This window comes from Lygodium microphyllum, chromosome 1 (genome assembly GCF_053477565.2).
Source record: "Lygodium microphyllum isolate KBCC chromosome 1, Lygodium_microphyllum_v1.1.10, whole genome shotgun sequence".
NCBI classification, from domain to species: domain Eukaryota; kingdom Viridiplantae; phylum Streptophyta; class Polypodiopsida; order Schizaeales; family Lygodiaceae; genus Lygodium; species Lygodium microphyllum.
The window spans coordinates 142,314,866-142,331,918 of record NC_141135.1 but is presented as its reverse complement, the minus strand read 5'-3'; the positions used below and the strand labels follow the sequence as shown (position 1 = coordinate 142,331,918).

At 38.2% G+C, this 17,053-nt stretch overlaps 1 protein-coding gene across 1 annotated transcript; it reads left to right on the top strand.

Annotated features, from left to right (window-relative positions):
- The first annotated feature begins 302 nt into the window (after positions 1-302).
- LOC148041757 (Zinc finger C-x8-C-x5-C-x3-H type family protein) lies at positions 303-11,062 on the top strand. Its single transcript, XM_087682183.1, has 11 exons — positions 303-703; positions 3,068-3,187; positions 6,877-6,955; positions 7,184-7,346; positions 7,554-7,610; positions 7,689-7,786; positions 8,125-8,196; positions 8,295-8,509; positions 8,628-8,827; positions 9,027-9,251; positions 10,837-11,062. The coding sequence occupies exons 1-11, from the start codon at positions 565-567 to the stop codon at positions 10,966-10,968; spliced, it is 1,500 nt and encodes a 499-aa protein (XP_087538309.1). The 5' UTR covers positions 303-564; the 3' UTR covers positions 10,969-11,062.
- Positions 11,063-17,053: the final 5,991 nt, after the last annotated feature.

Genomic DNA, 17,053 nt, shown 5'->3' with positions numbered 1-17,053 from the left:
ATTATGGTTTTTTCACACGAAGTATGATCGACAATGAGGGGCCAATATTGTCAACATTTAAGATGGATTGTTTGAAAGTTTTATACATATGAAGCATGATGTTTGTTACCAGTAAAATGCATAATTTGATTGGCTTTTTTCTCAAAAAATGCGAAATAAACAAGGAGTAACCTTGCAAACTCCTCAGCAATATCAAAAGTACAAAGTGCAATTCTTGAGTTTTGGATTGGGATTACAAGAGTGCAAAGCGCGATTAATGAGTTGTTGATTAAGACAAGACAAGAAGCACCCTCTTTCATTCACAAGAAACACACTCTCTACCAAGCCTAGGTGCTCTCTCTCCCTCTCCCTCTCCCTCTCCCTCTCCATACGATAGATACGACGAAGAAGAAGAAGAAAAGGGGGAAGGAAGGAAGGAGAAGACGAAGAAGAAGAACGGAAAAGAAGAAGAGGCTCTACTTCGTTTCTTCGCTCGTTCATTGATCGTGACGGCCGGTGAGGGTTTTGATCGATCTTCGTTCTTTTCGCTTCTGTCGCATTTCTGTCTCGGGCGTTTTGGGAAGGATGTCCTTTCCCCGCGACCTCTATAAGACGAAGCTGTGCATCCTGTACCAGCGGGGCCGTTGCCTTCGTCAAAGCTGCTCCTTCGCTCATGGCGATGCAGAGCTTCGGCGGCACGCAGGCGGTGGAGCAGGATTCAACGGTATGTCGGACTTTCTCTCTTTTAGGTATCTGTGCAAGTGTGTGCGCACCCATGTGCAAGTATGTGATAGTGATTTTGATGGTCACAACCTGTTTACAGGGATTAGAATTTCAATGGTTCCTTCTGGTAGCAGTGTGTGTATATGTGTCGCTGGTTGGTTCTGAGTTGTTTAGCATATCTACAGCTTGTCTGTCCAATCATCTTTTGGCAATATTAGTGGTTTGGCTTTGAATTATCAAATATGACCGGTAATGCCCTTCTTTAATTGTAGCCTGCTGTTGACAGTGGGCATGATTATTTATGAAAGTGTATCTTAATATATCACTTTTGAATGCACTTGTGCCATCTTCAGCACTCGTAGACTTTTTGGGACAATTTGACACAAGGCAATTTGACCTTGAAAATGTTTACAGTACAATGCAACCCAGGGTAGGTTTTTGAAAGCTCTGAGCTGAGTGTATTTCATATTTGTGGTTCTGCTCTTGCCTTTCTTTGTGAGTGAGCATTCAGCAGAAAGCATGCAGTTGGTGTTGTATACATGTTTGCAAGCGTGTCTTTGGTCAATTTGAGAAGCTGTATTGCATATCTCATATGTGCAGTTATTTCAGATAGAAAGAAGAGCGATTTCAGATAGCAACTTTACTAATGAGTCCTGCAAGTGTAGAAAATGAATATCTCAAAGGCAGTATGCATGGGATAAGTTGGAGCTTGGTTGTTGGTAGTGAGATTTATAAAAAGGGAGGTCTAAATAATGCTATACTTTCAGGTTGTAGTCTGTAGTCAGCAGTATGGGCAATAGTGAAGGTAGTAGAGTTCAACATTACTCGAAAGCCCAAGTAGCATGTAAGCTCTTGGAGAGCAGAAGTCTAAGTGGGTTAAGTTGGTATTGGGCCGAGTCTTGATTAGGTTTAGTAGCATATGATATTATATTGGCCCGCCTTTTATTTTGGGGATCAATTACGACTAGCCTGCTTATGGATTTGTCATACTAGTCTGTTAGTTTCTCACATGTGAACTAATCAAGATTGCAACCATGGGTCATGGTTTGGAAATGGGCTCTTCAAGATGCTCAGCCTTCAGCAGGAAATAGACTTCTAACATGAGAGTCCAAGAGACGAGCTCTTACACATCCAAACATTTTGCATTATTTGGCAACCAATGTACATACTATAATGGCTGGGAAAAAAGATTGAGTTTTTGTTAGAGGGCTGTGATTCATCTCAAAGGGAGTCAAAGTTATGGAGAAGATGACATCATTTATCATTGAAGTTCGTTGGCATGTTCTAATTAGGTGTAAGTTGTTCAAGTCCATTGTATGGTTGGCTAATTTTCATGTTTTATCTGTCTGGATGTGTGCTTTCCTTCTCAATTATGTCAGTCTTTTATGCTTCTGGCTGTAATATCTTGCAGTCAATCCCTTGGTTTGACTCGCTACCGTACTGCACAGAAGATAATTTAGCTCGCCTTGGGTGTGGTTGCTGCCTTCCTATTTTGTACGAAGTAAGGGTTTTTTTATTGAGATGGTATGGTCACGTTTGTAGTGTGGAGGGTTTTTGTGCTTTTATCACCGCTTCAGCCATGTGACTTGTATCTTCCTTCTTTGAAGATAGTTTTGCAGATCATAAGCCAGGCATGGGCCTTCAGCTTTGTAATCTTTTGGTGCAGTTCAGGGCCTTTTGATCTTGGTTAATTATTAGTACTTTTTTTGTTCTGGATGGAAGGCAGCATCATGTTTTAAAAATAGTATTGTTTGAGAAACAAGGACAGTTCTTCTTATTTCCTATTGGAGACAGTCATATGAGTGCTTTATCTGCCAATCATATTTTTCAACAGTTATATGAATGCTTATCTGGCAGTGGGATGAGTTTCATGATTTTCCTTCAGAGAGAATATTTGTAAGCTATTGTCTTGATGATACAGAGACAGTCTATGTTATTTCTTGTCAGAGACAGTTCGTATATTTGTGGGCAGTCCTTGTTATTTTTTTTGTCAGAGGCAGTTCCCATTTGGACAATCTATAAATGCTCTATTTACTGTGCAACAAGCAAGCCAGACCTCAAAATTTGATTCTATCCCTTTATATTCAAGTGCCTTTGAGCTGAGATTTCTACTGGATGGTAAAGTTCTGCTGGGGTTATAGAAGCGTTGTTGTGGTTATTTATAAAGAAAGGCATATAAGCTCTTGGAGCTGGCTTGTTCTGAATCCTGATGGAAGATTTATACTGGCCAGTATTATGTTTTCTCATGTTCTTCTACCCTTGGTAAGCTTTTCTGTATTGGGTGTAGTCACTGCTATTCTGAAAAATCCAAGATAATGTTTTAGTATCACTATAGGAAGTAAGGCTGATATTCTTACATGGACAGGTAGACGAGATTTCCGTGGAGGTGATTTGAGAGAGAGGCTCCAACGTCGGCACTCTCCTCGCAGTAAGAGGTTTTCACCAGGAAGAGAAACAAGAGGCCGTCAAGGGCACTCAGATCGAGGTATTCTAGCTGATTTTGAAATGACTGTTTGGTCTGCTTCTGGATGTCTTTGAAAGTGTGGTGATCACAGGAAATATCGTATGTTTGGGTTGATGATGAAGTCAGATTAGTTGCTTGTGGTGTTTACTATAGTTGGGGAAAACTGAAAATTACAACTTTGCAATAAATGATAGTGTGCTTCTGACAATTCGTTTTGTGCTTATGCTTGTGGTTTTGAACATATGCTTGTGGTTTTGAACAAGTACTGTGCTATAGATACCCTGAACATACTGTCTCTTTTATGAGAGTTGGCACTTGACATCTACTTAGCTGTTGCTAAGCATTTTGTTTTCTATGGTGGCATTTTTATGGGTTTTTCCAGTTATTCATAACTCAGACTGTATGATAGCTTTAAGACCACAAGTGTCTAATATATTTCTGCTTGCTTACGGAGAAGGTTGGCAAGGTACCGATGTGCTTTTGGTAGGAAGTTTTGGAAGGGGGAAAATCCATTCTGCTGTTTTGATGCTCGGATGCTGTAATGTAGATGTAGCTTTAATGCATTTTGAGTTCAATACCTGCTAGATGCATCTCTAGCACGGAGTTCAGAAGGTTGTATTTCAGATGTACCACTACTATACTCTGAGTTCACAAGGTTGTACTCTGTCAAGATGTACCTCTAGTACATTCTGAGCACACTAGTTTGTACCGTAGCTAGGTGCACCACTAAAACACTGAGTAAACAAGGTTGTACTCTAGCTGGATGTACCACTACTTCCAGTAATGTCTCTTTCCAGTGCAGATGGTAGTGGTTTTAGAGCTGTACACTAGATGTACCACATTTACATTTTGAGTTACCGAGCTGTTGATAGTCTTGCCTACAGTATTAGTCTCTATACCTTTGTTCGGGGTGTGTCTGATGCCATAGCATTATTGTTGAAGTCAAGTCCATTTAGAATTGCTTGAAGGAACTCATTACTGATTTATTGACAGTGTCCTTGGTGCATCATATTTTGAATAGCTTGAACTCTCTTTTTGGGATTAGTCTGATATTGTAATTTGGAGCATGGAAGTCAACAACAAACAAGAAAAGAAGAGATGGTTTTTCGACCGACTGATACAATAAGTTTGAAATGCACAAGTTATCATTGCTTTTCTTTCCTGAAAGAAGACTAGTCAAGGCAGTAGGTTCTTTGACAAGAAGCTGGCAGTTACAAAATTTAAATATTATCTATGGCATAGGTTCACTTACAAGAAGCTGGCACTCACAAAATTCAAACATGACATCATCTATGGAATATCCTAAACTGTGGATTGAACCTGTTCCTGCTAGCTTGGAGGTGGTTTAAACTCTAGATCCATGGATAGCAGAGCACAGGAATATTCCATGATTCCAGAAAAAGTGAGAAGAATAAGGGAAGAAGACATGGTTCGACCCATCTGGTGGTGCAAGTAGGTGGACTTTGCCACCCCTCGATTGGCCTAGTAGCCTTCATGTGTGCTTAAGACTCAAAAGGATAAACTAACATTGCCGGTTATCTTTTATATTGGCTGCAATGGATTGTTGAAATGCCCCTGATGCCCCCAATTAGTGGATGTTTTAAGAAGGGATTGTGCTCCTCTTAGACTTGCTACTTTCTTGGAGCCAGGGTGCTGTCTAAGCAAGTTGTTTGTGATGGTGGTATTCTGCCTTCTTGTGTGCAACCCTACGGTTGGACAGTGCCTTCAGTTCTATTCTCTGAGCTTGTTGATTCCTCTTGAGGAATCCACACTGCTCTTTTATGCATCTTGTTTGTGCTACCAAGTTTTATCCCATTTTTATTACTTGCAGTAGGTAAGAATTCTCATATGGTTAATTTATAACTGTACCTTACGAAGTAAGAATAAACAAAATACCATCTGCTAAGCAAATGGGTTGAAGTGCATATTTCATATGTGTGTTCCCTGCAATGTGGGCGCACAGGGACAGAATTATTATGAATTTTGTATTTTGCTACAGGAATGCAGCCCAGCATTCCAAGATTTGCTGTTTGTAGGAAATTAGCTTTACTAACCTAATCACTAGTGCTTCTAGATGCCCAATTTTGCTATGCATGTAATTTGCAAGTTTGATCTGTGGGAGTGCCTGATACTTATATAAGGTACATGCATGTCCAGGCCTTTACCTTATTGTTGATAATCGAACTTTGAAGCTTTGATGCAGATCATAGACCAATGGATTGCTTTTTCTAGCACATTTGCTTGAACACTATCCATGGAATTGAGTAGACGAGTTATCTTCAAAAGGCCTGATATCATGGGTCTTGGATTTGTGTCTATTCTGGCTTTTTTAGTACTAATGTGACCGATTCGGATACTAAAGAGGGTTCAGCTTTTACAATGTGGTTTCTCAGTACGTTTGTACTTGCAGAACTCTTTATGCTGTACCTTCAATTTCTTTGAACTCTCCCTCTGTTACACCTCAGATGGTTCCTTACACAAACATCATCAGGCTTTTGAACTATAATGGATACCAATGAGATGATCATCTCTAACCTACTTTAGATGTTCTGAGTGCAGAAAAACAGAAATGCCTCAAGTTCACTTTGTTTGGTTTTATTAGTGGGAGGAGCTGCAGTTTAGTCTGGCCTCAAGGGTTAAATGTCTTCCTTTACTGAATTAATTTTCTTTCTCCTCCTCGGTTTTTTGGCATATTGCTACTGCAAGGTATCAAGATATGGCTTCCCTGCAGCAGAACTGTTTTGTATGCTGGTGCTGGTAAATGATTGAGAAGGTTGATATTCTGTAACTTGCTTAGAAAGATAAAGCTAGCTAATCTTATCAGTGGAGATCGCCAAAAGGCATTTTCCTTTGCTGGAGCTTTAATATGAAGGGAAACTAGTTCCCCCTAAGTCTCAATTGGGATGTTGCTATGCAGGGAATAGCCTTGGTGCTGGCTGCTTTTCTTTTTTAAGAAAATATTTATTCATTCTTGAATTTTTCAATTCATGACTCTAAACTCAAAAGCTTGGTTTGTAAAAAAGAGCTTTTGCACCAAATTCAGTCGAAGGGAAAAGAACAAATATTTTAGCACTCTGTTATGTCCAAATAATTTCTTCTTATAATATGCCGTCTGTAATATCAGCCTGGATGGTTAAGATACGAGGTTCCGAACAAGAGGTTGTGAGGCCAAGTCTTTGTGACTACTGGAGGTAGAGACAATCCCCTTTCCTTTGCCTAGGTATAAAGGTCCAGAGTACAACCTTGTGGGCTGCTTGTGTTTGTTGTGAGGGGGTCCTCCAAACCAACTCAAATCAGTGTGGCTCTTGCCAGGGGTTAAGGGCATAGTGTGTGTGCATGGTGGGATTCAAGCTGTTGAAGGGAAAGTTTATTAGCATTCTTCAATGTCACGATGGTGCCAATGCTTAATTCAGCATAGCTTGACTGCAGGATTTTTCTCCTGGATGGTAACAGAGAAAGTATTGGTGTAGGCTGTTCTTTTAACAGACTTGTATTTTTGAAGCCATGAGATCTATAGAACTAAATGCTGCATCCTTCATGCTGTGGTTCTTGAGATAATACTGACATGACTTGTTTTGTTCTTAACGTTCTATTATTTGTGGAGCATTGATCAATTAGAGCATTTTATTCTGTCAGTCTTCATACACATTTATTAATGCCTTTTGTTCATTTACAATGAAGTATTGACTTATGATTATTTTTACATGTAGGCCGCAGTCATTCAAGGTCTCCATTACGGGGCCGATCAAGTAGATCACTCTCTCCTCTCAAATCAGATTCACACAAAAGGTCTTTCCCTAAAATTTTCAACCACTATGAGATGTATTTATTATCTTGTGGACAGTGTGGTCTGTAGGAATTTTAAAAGCTATGCAAGGTCTCCAAGTGCATGATTTTTTCACATAGCTGTACTGGTTCAGTTGAATCAGGTTTTTGCATTAGTTTAGACTTCACGAATCTGTAGTTTGTCTGTATATTTTTTCTGTGACTGATATTTGATGCTATGCAACAACGCAGAGAAAAAAAAAGACTACGAGTGGATGAACCAGACAGGAATTTTAGTGATGTATCTGGAGATCCAGCAGACCAGGCCAACTGGGTGGATGAAAATCAGGAGAAGCATCCAAAGTCACCTTCTAAGTCACCTTCTCCTGACCCGAGAAACTTACTTGAAGAACAGGCACTTGTTGATCTTCTTTCAGATGTTTTTGTGTTCTGTACATTTCCATTTGAAGTCTGGACTTATTATATGTTGATTTGTGTTTGTATATATTGTATTGGCCCCTTGTTCATTGTTGGGAGAAAACAGAAGGCATTTTGTGCCTTAAGGGGCTAAAATCATGCAGAGTTTGTCCGTGCTAAGTTTTTTTTGGCGGGTACTTTTCAGTTGCAGGAAGCTTACACAGAGATTGATTCTTTGAATGAGCGCTCAATCCAAGTTGAGGTAATCTTATTTTTCAATGGGGTATGCTCTTATGGTTGTCACCCATATTTTGCTTATGGTCTAGTCCTTGTTGCTCAGTCATTGCTTGAGCAAAAGGCCACAAATATTAAGGAGCAGTGTGCCAAAATCTCAGAGCTTGATTTGAAGCTGCATAAGGAACATGAAGAATATAAACGGTCAGTTTTTGTATTTCTTTTACAATTTTATAGGTAGGCATAAATACTTATGCCAATTGTTGCTTTTAATTAGTGTGTAAATAAAAGCAGAGCTGGCTATTCAAACTTTAGCTAACATAACAGTTCAGCTTGATGAGAACTATCTCATGCTTTCTGATGAAAGTGCATGTTTCTGCTATCAGCATGTAAATGGTTCCTTAGAGAGTTTCAAAATCTGCAACTATGAAATTGCATAACTAGAATCATCACATGTGATCTGCAAGTCAAAATTAGATTTGTCAATAAGAAAACCAGATTGTTGACTTGTTGCCAACAGCACTGATTTTCATGTGGTTCAGGTGTAGTTCTAAGATAAAAAAGTTTGTGAAGCTGCTACAACGGAATGAAAGGGCACAGGAGGAGGCAAGAAAGTAAATCTTCTATTTAATTCTTTCTGAATTTATGTATTCTATTTGGATCTTTAAAGTTGTGTGTGACCAAGATGGTTCAAACTTGTGCACTCACACAGGACACAAGCACGGTTGCTCAAGCTGACAGAGGATTGTTCTTTGGCGGATGCTAACAAGTTTTTGTCACATGGAGAGGATTCGGATGTTAACATAGTGAGTGATGGGGAAGCAGAACCTGGCACCTGTAGAAAAGCAGAGACACAAGTGTATCAAATGATTAACTCTGCTGCTAAAGATGATAGTGACATGGAAGGCAACAATGTCGAGAATATTGGTAATACACCCACTCTGCTGTGTAGACCCAATGTTATCAAGGGCTGAGAGGCCACCTACGATGGTTACTTTTATTAAGGAAAGATTTGTATCCTAAAAATGTTCCTTTCTTTGCCCAGGTGAAGTTAGACAAAAGACCCGCTCTCATGGTAAACAAAAACCATCAAAGTTGAGCAGGTCTGATCCACAAGAAAACAGCTTAGGCTTCATGCAGATTAAAGCACATGAAGGGGAACAGTTGAATGGTATATCTGGAAGATTACTTAGTGAGAAGATTGATAAAGTTGTTTCGTCGCATTCTCTAGACCAGGCTAACAAGGTATTACTTGTTTCCAGCACTGTACTACAGAATTGAAAGTCTTTGAAAGTGTTTGAAGGTTTTGATGGGGGTTTTCTGCCCCTGATCATTTTCCATTTTCATGCATCATTATGTAAATTTAGAAGTATCCAGATTGACTCTGTGAATTCTGAGGCCTAAATGAAGATCTTTTCATTGGCGGTGTTCGAATTACATGCAGGCCAGAAGGTGGGATATGAACTCAAATCTGCCATCAACAGGGCTTGCAGCACATGCTGAAGACGATTTTGTGGAGAATGATGACACTAAACATGATTCAGGCGGTGCTAACCCTGAGCGTCTGTCAATGGATACCTTTTCCAGAAGGCTTAGCATCAACGGGAGTAGGGAAGCTCTAACTGAGCATCTGCAAATGCCAGCTGTTGTGTCAAACCAATATTCCCAGGTGGGAGTGCTGTTTTAGTAAGAGCTACAAATTTAGCTATTTTCTTTACCATGGTTCTCCAGTGATCTCTCTACTTGTGCTTTGCTGCTGGTTGTATATCTTTAAGGTGCATGTTTTACTAGGCATTATTAGAAGAATGCTCGTATTGTGCATTGGTTTGGTATGTCAAACAGCCAACATGGAGAATCTTTGATGTCAGCAACTCCTGTCGCTTGCTCTACTGTAACTTATGAAGTGTTGTTTTGCTGTAGCGTACAGGGTTTTGGTAAATGTAGTTTCACACTCTGTACTGTTGTGCAAAGCTTGGCAAGCTACCAGCATGCCATTTTCTATTTATAGTCATCAGCAAGTAAAGAGTTGAGTATAGGTGGATCCAAGATGATGTTTGCAGTCATCATCTGAGTGCATAAAATAAATTCTCCAGGTCCGAACTGTCTGTTCGCGCAGTGATCTTTGGTGGCAAATCCTGTCATTTATTGTTTGTTTTCCAAAAAAAGCGGGTGCCTAATTATATTACTCAGAATAAACTTTACAAACCATAAAAATTATATGGCACAATGAATAGAATTTGAGCAAGGAGTAGAGAATACATAGCAAATATGAGAAGAACATAAACTTTTTTAATTCCAAACAAACTAATACAAAGATGGCTCTGTCCAAAGCTTAGATGGCGATCCAGATAGAGCGAAGAGCTTAAGGCTAGAATGAAGAACTTTGACTGGGTGAAAGTGGCGTGGGAGGGGTCTTTCTTTTATAGCCCCAAGAGGTAGTTTGGTTAGTTTGTTCGACCATATCATGAACCTTCCTTTGTCAGCTAAGGAATATTACCTTTACCGTTAGGCTAGGGATGCTGTCCTTTGATCCTCATCAAGGGGGCCATTGGCCTTCTTGAGACCTCCCAGGCTAGGGACCGCTTCCATGGCGCTTGGACCTCAAAATAGGGGTCCTTGATAGCTCCCACACCCCATAACTTGATGCATTGTGCCTTGAGTTGCTACCAACATAACTATTCTATCTAACCTAACGGCTAGATTCACAAAGGTCACCTTTTGCCATGTGGTCACATAGACCTCATCTAATATATAGGTCATGACCCAACCAATGTCCGGGTTTACACATGGCTTCTCGTAATGGGGGCCTTACAACTTGGAGCATTGTAGATCGTTGGTGGCACCTTACAAGGGTGGGGCATTGAGCGAGCATATCTAACTGAAACAAGTACGTGTGGTCAATAGTCTAGCTAGAGCTGTGTAAATAAAAAAATTACTAGACCTGTAGCAGGCTGTGGAGAAAGGATGATCTAGGTAGTGCAGTCAGTGCTGTAGTGAAAAACCATCTGTTATTTATTATTGATATCCTTGAGTGACTTGTCTTGTTTTGGGACTTTGTTCATTCTGGTTGTGGGTGCACAATTAATTATGTAGTGCTATCTTTTCGGCAGTGCTTTCAAATCATATTTGATGCACAATTAGAAGTCTGATCAAGTTGATTTATGAAGTTGCAATTAGGAAGCCTTTTTGGTAGAGGTTGGCGTGTAGTTGTCTGGTTCTCACTTATTGTTACTAACCTATGGCTTTGAATACAGTATGAAGGTGATGATGAAGAGGTGGATGTGGAGCTTGTGGATGATAACCTTGATGATAGTAATGGGTTTAACCACATCAACAGGCATGATGATCTATATGTCAGGGGAAAAGCATTGTTTCCCATTTCATAGAAACTCCAAAATGGCCAATACAAATCTCTCCAGTCCTATGTAACTCTTAAAATGTTAATCTTATGATTTTAAATTGAGCCATTATTTTTAGCAATTAGTGCTGAAATCCATAGGGAATCGGTAAATCTTACATATTTTCAGAGGCATAAGTAAGTTGAGCCATTATTTTTAGCAATGAGTGCTGGAATCCATAGTGAATCGGTAAATCTTACATCTTTTCAGAGGCATAAGTACAACTATGTGTGCAGGCATTTGAATTCTCTGAATTACGTTTTAGTAGGCAGGTTCCTAAGTTTCTCATCCACACAAGGTATGCTAACCATGCTCAAACAATATTCAGATATTCACTTATGTTAACCATCAGAACAAGATATGTCAATTCAGCCTCTTCCAAACTTCCAGTGCCAAAATTACATTGTTAATGGCTTTTGAACAGTAGTTGCATGTGCACGCAATTCATCTGCTATTTTAGAGACCACATTAATATAGCAAGGATTCTTGTATCATTGGCCCCTATTACATGATGAGCCCCTTTACCCTAAGAAAAACATATTTTATTATGTTCTACACTGGATCCAAACCCAAATCGCTGTTTCACTTCATTCTCCATCCAATCCCCATTACATCCAAAGAAACCCTGTACAACGTGTTGACAAGGGAATCATGTGCTGCTCTGAAAACCTTCTGGATAGCATTGTGTTGCCCATGTAACCCAATAATCTCTTGATATTCTTTAATGTCCATGAAGGAAGGGTTGGATTGTTCTTGTCCTCGTTCTATATTGTCAGTGTATGTTGTCCATGATTTTGGCATTCGAATTCTCTTTAGGAATCCTTTGCAGTTCATGAAAGGAGTGGGAATTTAAATGTTCATGTTTGTTCTATATAAAGATTGTGAGATTTTTATGTTGACCTTGAAACATTTTCCCGTGCTAAGAGAAGCCTCGAACTCTTGGTGGAACTAAGGGCTTGGTGATTACTTTTTTAATCTGTTGATTGCAAAATTTAAAGCCTTATTGTAGTGCTGCCCAGTATTTTGGGCAAGACAAAAGCTACCCTTCAAAGATAATTGCAATGCCATATTCAGTGTCTCCAAGTGACATTAATACCTGCTTCCTTACATGTGAGTCTTTGGCAGTGAGTTTGCATTTTGATAATGTTATATGATAGATGATAGATTGTCATCATTTGACAAGATTTAATGGTCCGTAAAATGGCAAATCTGTAGTTGCTTGTAACTTAATACAAACAAGCTTGAGTCTCTAGATTGATTTGAAGCAGACTTGGTACTTGATCAAAGGAAATGGGAAGGAGAATGGTTTCAGCTTTGATTAACTGTGGCCTCAATTCAAGCTCATTGTATGATTGCCCAATTAGTTGCGTTGAAGGTCACATTGTTTGTGTCAAGTTATTGTTGGTTTTAATTCAAGGAAGTTTGGTATTAAGCAACAACATTTTCTTAATGTGCCTAAATAGTAATGTTATAACTCAATGACACAATTAACCCATGCCTTACAATGTTATTGTGGACATGCATACCTTGCTTGAAATGAAAGTGTCTTGTATAGGACTATCTTATTCTTGCTAATACGAGAGGATGCCTTCAAATTATGAAAATTGTAGGATTGCAACAATGTGTATGAGGTTATCATGCCTTCCAATTTACATTGAATTGCAACTATATATATACTTGTCTACATACAACAAGCCAAAATATAAATAGAGGTGTATGAATCTACACGTCACACATTTGACCTTTGAGATCAGCAAAGTTAAACAATATCCATGTGATTCATAAGCCACAAAAAACTGTTGTCCATGCACAAGCGTAAATGCTTAACATTGTATTGCAAAAATGCATTTGTAAACCTTCAAGGTTAATATCATTGGGTATTTGTACAACTGTAATCACATTGTCTTACCTTCAAATGATATAAATTTACATTGAGTGATGATAGTGTATTGGTAAACCATCCAATCTTATATCATGCAGAACATGCACAACCTTGAACACAATATCATGCCTTCCATTGATTGCATTTTACTCTAAAATATGAGCAATGAGCCTTGAGAAACGCACAAGCCTAGTGAGAATATCATGCCTTCAAATCATGATAGTCTACACTCCATAATAATGATGAATCTTGTGTGAACTTTGAAGTTCAATATTGTTTGAGATATGCACCAATCCTAACTCAATACAATGCATACAAGGAGAATAGTATATACTCAATACAATAGTGAACATGTGACTTATAAGACTAACTTAATAAAAAATATATTAAAATCCCAAACATATTATATCTTGCCTCGAAGTGGCAGTATTATCACAAAGAGTACAAAAATTTTGAAGCCTTCATGTGGCAATAATAATGAGAAAGAAAGTATGAACATCATGCATCTTCAAGTGGCAATTGTAATACATTATAACAAAAAACTATGAAAATCTTCTAATCTAATCTCACTAGAACCATACATAATTCTAAACACAATGCCATGCTTTGAAATGACAACAAAGCACATTAGATACAATAATCTACATGGGAATCTATGGGTCATTACAGACATGTAAATTTCAAACACAATGTCAGGCATTCAAATGAAAATAACTTAAATTAAATTAAATATTTTGTGTAAATTATGAAGTTTAAAAAGTTTGTAGATACGTACAAATGGAAAGCCAATGCCATGCATTGAAATGAAAGCAATTTATGTTGGGTCATAAAAGTATGGTTCCTAAAATTCTAACATAATTGGTTAAATGATCCCTTAAAACACATTGAATAAATATTTGTTGCAAATAGCCACATAGAGAGAGAGAGAGAGAGAGAGAGAGAGAGAGAGAGAGAGAGAGAGGTATTAACTTCTATTGAAGACTAGAATGTCGTATGAGATTGAAACGATGAGTATAGCTAAACCATATTCTGTTTTGTCATTGATTAAACAAGAAAAAAACAAGAAAGTGGACTCGGATATGTGTATAAGAGCTCACGGTATACATATTATCTAAACTATCTAGCATAAGGCTACTATGAAGGGATCTCAATACATCCATGATGACATCTCTTGAGGTGATGCTTTGTGAATATTTGGTAGGAGTGTGATATGATGGCTCATACGATGAGCTTGTGGGTGACACCTTAGTGTTAGGTGGGCAGACCTAGAACTGCACAACTCTATAGCTCTATCCATGGTCACCTTGGGTGGTCCTCTATTTAGTGGGTTAGTTGGTGAGGTCTCTATAAGTGGTGGTGGGACCTTAAGAGAGGCACTTACTACTAAAACACGAGGTTGGGTTGGTGAATCTTGGTCCGTTCTTCTAAAGATGTAGCCCAAGGCTTCTTTTGTGGAGGAAGCCCATGAGCTAGTGAAGGGGGAAAAACTCCTAATTAGAAAGGCAATGGTAGTGCCCTCACATTTCATAGCAAACAGGGCAACTACCTATGCAATGCTCTTCTATCTCCATTGCTAGGTTCCATAGTTGGCATATTCTCTCTAATCTACTTGCCTCAACTCAAAGGTGGTGTGATAAGTCTCACATCTAGCATATGGCACCACACATTCTAAACAATATGTGCACATCCATGCATCTTGGCATGATGATCAACATTAGTGATCTCTCCATCCTCCACCTATTTTGAACATTAAGACCCTGAAAAGTGATTGCAGACATAAGTGTTGGGGTGACTAGTATATTGAAACACCATAGTTTCATACATGCCTTATGGAACTAGATGTGGGTGCACTATGGCTTTAGGGCTACAAAATTCTATCCTAGCCTAGCATTATCAACTCTCCTCATGGAGAATGGCCCATAGAATGTGACACCAATTTAAATTTGAAAAAATGATAAATGGGTTTGGTTGTTGGATGGTAAGGGAGGGGATGATTATGGTAGTGAGAATATGCGTGCCAAATCTCTAGAGAAAACATGTTGGAAATTTAAGAAAAGAGCTATCGTATTGACTATTCTATTTCTATGTCTTTTAATATATACTCCACAAACAAGAAATTGAAAGGAGAACAATATTTATACTCCATATTTTTATGCTGCCTTCAAAGGCCAAAGTCATCAAGGCACAAAAAGCAAGAGGCTAGTGGATCATTTAAAACAATGGATAGCTATATTTTTTGTTTAGCACTACACTACCTTGTCGTCTCCTTGTGGTTTTCCCAAAAATATCGCATCTCACAAATAAATTATTTCCCTCCTAAGATATCCCTACTTGGTCTCAAAATTCTCTAATACTTCAATCTAGTGCCTCTCCTCCCAACATTTTGCATGAGATTTTCTATTCTCGCTTCTACTTTTCATTCAAGGCCTTCTTTTGCTCTATCTTTTATTTGAATGGAAGCAACAAGTCTCCACATCCCTCCTCTATTAGAACAATCAAAATATATGACAACTATGATCTTTATAACCACACATGTGGATTCCTTCAACTATGTCCACTAGTAGTTGGGTTATGCTATAGACAAAGAAGAGGAGAAGACATCGGAATGAATTCATCAATACTTACAAGGTTTGAGTCAAATATTTCAAAATTGAAGGACTAGGAACAAAAATCAAGGAAATACTTATACAATATACATGTACACACTTGAAATTACATTGAAGAAACTAACCCATTGACATTCTACACCATAGACCAAACTTTAAGTTGAAGTATATCAATAAGGCCTCATATTAGGTTATGTGCTTGAGGTAGTTGCTAAATTTGTACTATCCACATGTTTGTAGATATATCTTTTAAACCTTGAAGATTGGAAACCTATTGAAAGCATAGTTGAGACTTTCGATGCATTTCATGGTTCTATTGCGAATAGCTTTACAATGTTAGATCAATCAGGTCCTTGGCCAAGCATGTGATTTTGCTTTACAACAGATTCTACACAACACCCCCAAGCATTACAGGATATGGATATCTGAGGTCTCTTCCACTCCCTTTGTTGGACAATGTAGAATGGTCAATACTCAAACAAAGAACAAATGAATCTTTCACATTAAATATTTCTAGCTATATTTGAAGATGCTTGTAATCTAATGTAGCTAGTTCTTAGGTGAAGATCACAATCTTCATGCCATTGCAAGTCTTTATGGACTTCTTTTACGATGAAGAAGTTCAAAAGACATGATCAATGTTTCTATGCAAATCAGTGAAATTAATGGATTTTCAAGTCAAAGTTAGGATGTAAAGGAAGTAGATAAGATTACTTCCGGAGTATAATGAGATTTCATCATCTATAAATGCATGATTGCATCTCAAATTTTTATTTTTATTACATGAGGTGAAATGATGTAAATGGAAGTATTGTGACAATTGAAAAATTGTTAATGATGCTAGATATTTGGTTAGAGGATGATCTCTTAATAATGCTCATTGTAAGAGTAAACATCTCTTTATGTCAAATGCAAATGGAATTGGTAAATGACAAGGACCTAGATGTGCCCACTAGGTACCTTTTCAAGTGTAATGGTTGCAAGGTAAGTAGATGGCCTAGTTATTTAAGATGCAATTGTTGAATTGATATTAATGGTTCTAGAATGCATATTCATCGCCTCAAATATTTGAGAGAAATATTTTATGTAAAGTTATTGTGCTTGAAACAAGTGTTCATGCTATTGCAATGTTTGTAAAAGAAATCATTGATAATAAGAAAATCTTTTATATCAATGCTATATGCATAACATTTGTAAGCACAATAAAAATAATAGTTTTTGATTGTATAGTTAAGCAATGCATTGATTTGATTACAAAGCAATATAATTTGATTAGAAAGTTTTGGCTATGACAAATGAGGATGTGAAAATTTTGGCTATGATACATGGGGCTATGGGTATGATAAATGAGGCTATGGGTATGATGCATCAACATGTGGCTATGATATACAAGGCTCTTCTATTGCCTCAACACTCGAAGCTACCCTACCTTGTGTTAGAATTGGTTGCTCTCTTCATGAGGAGCCTTGCTATTCTTAACTTTAGTCTACACCATCTATGTTTATGTATGCTTGGGGGTTTGATGATGTACATGCAAGGTAAGGCCTTTGGGTGGTGGTTGTGATGAGAATGCACATAGGTACAC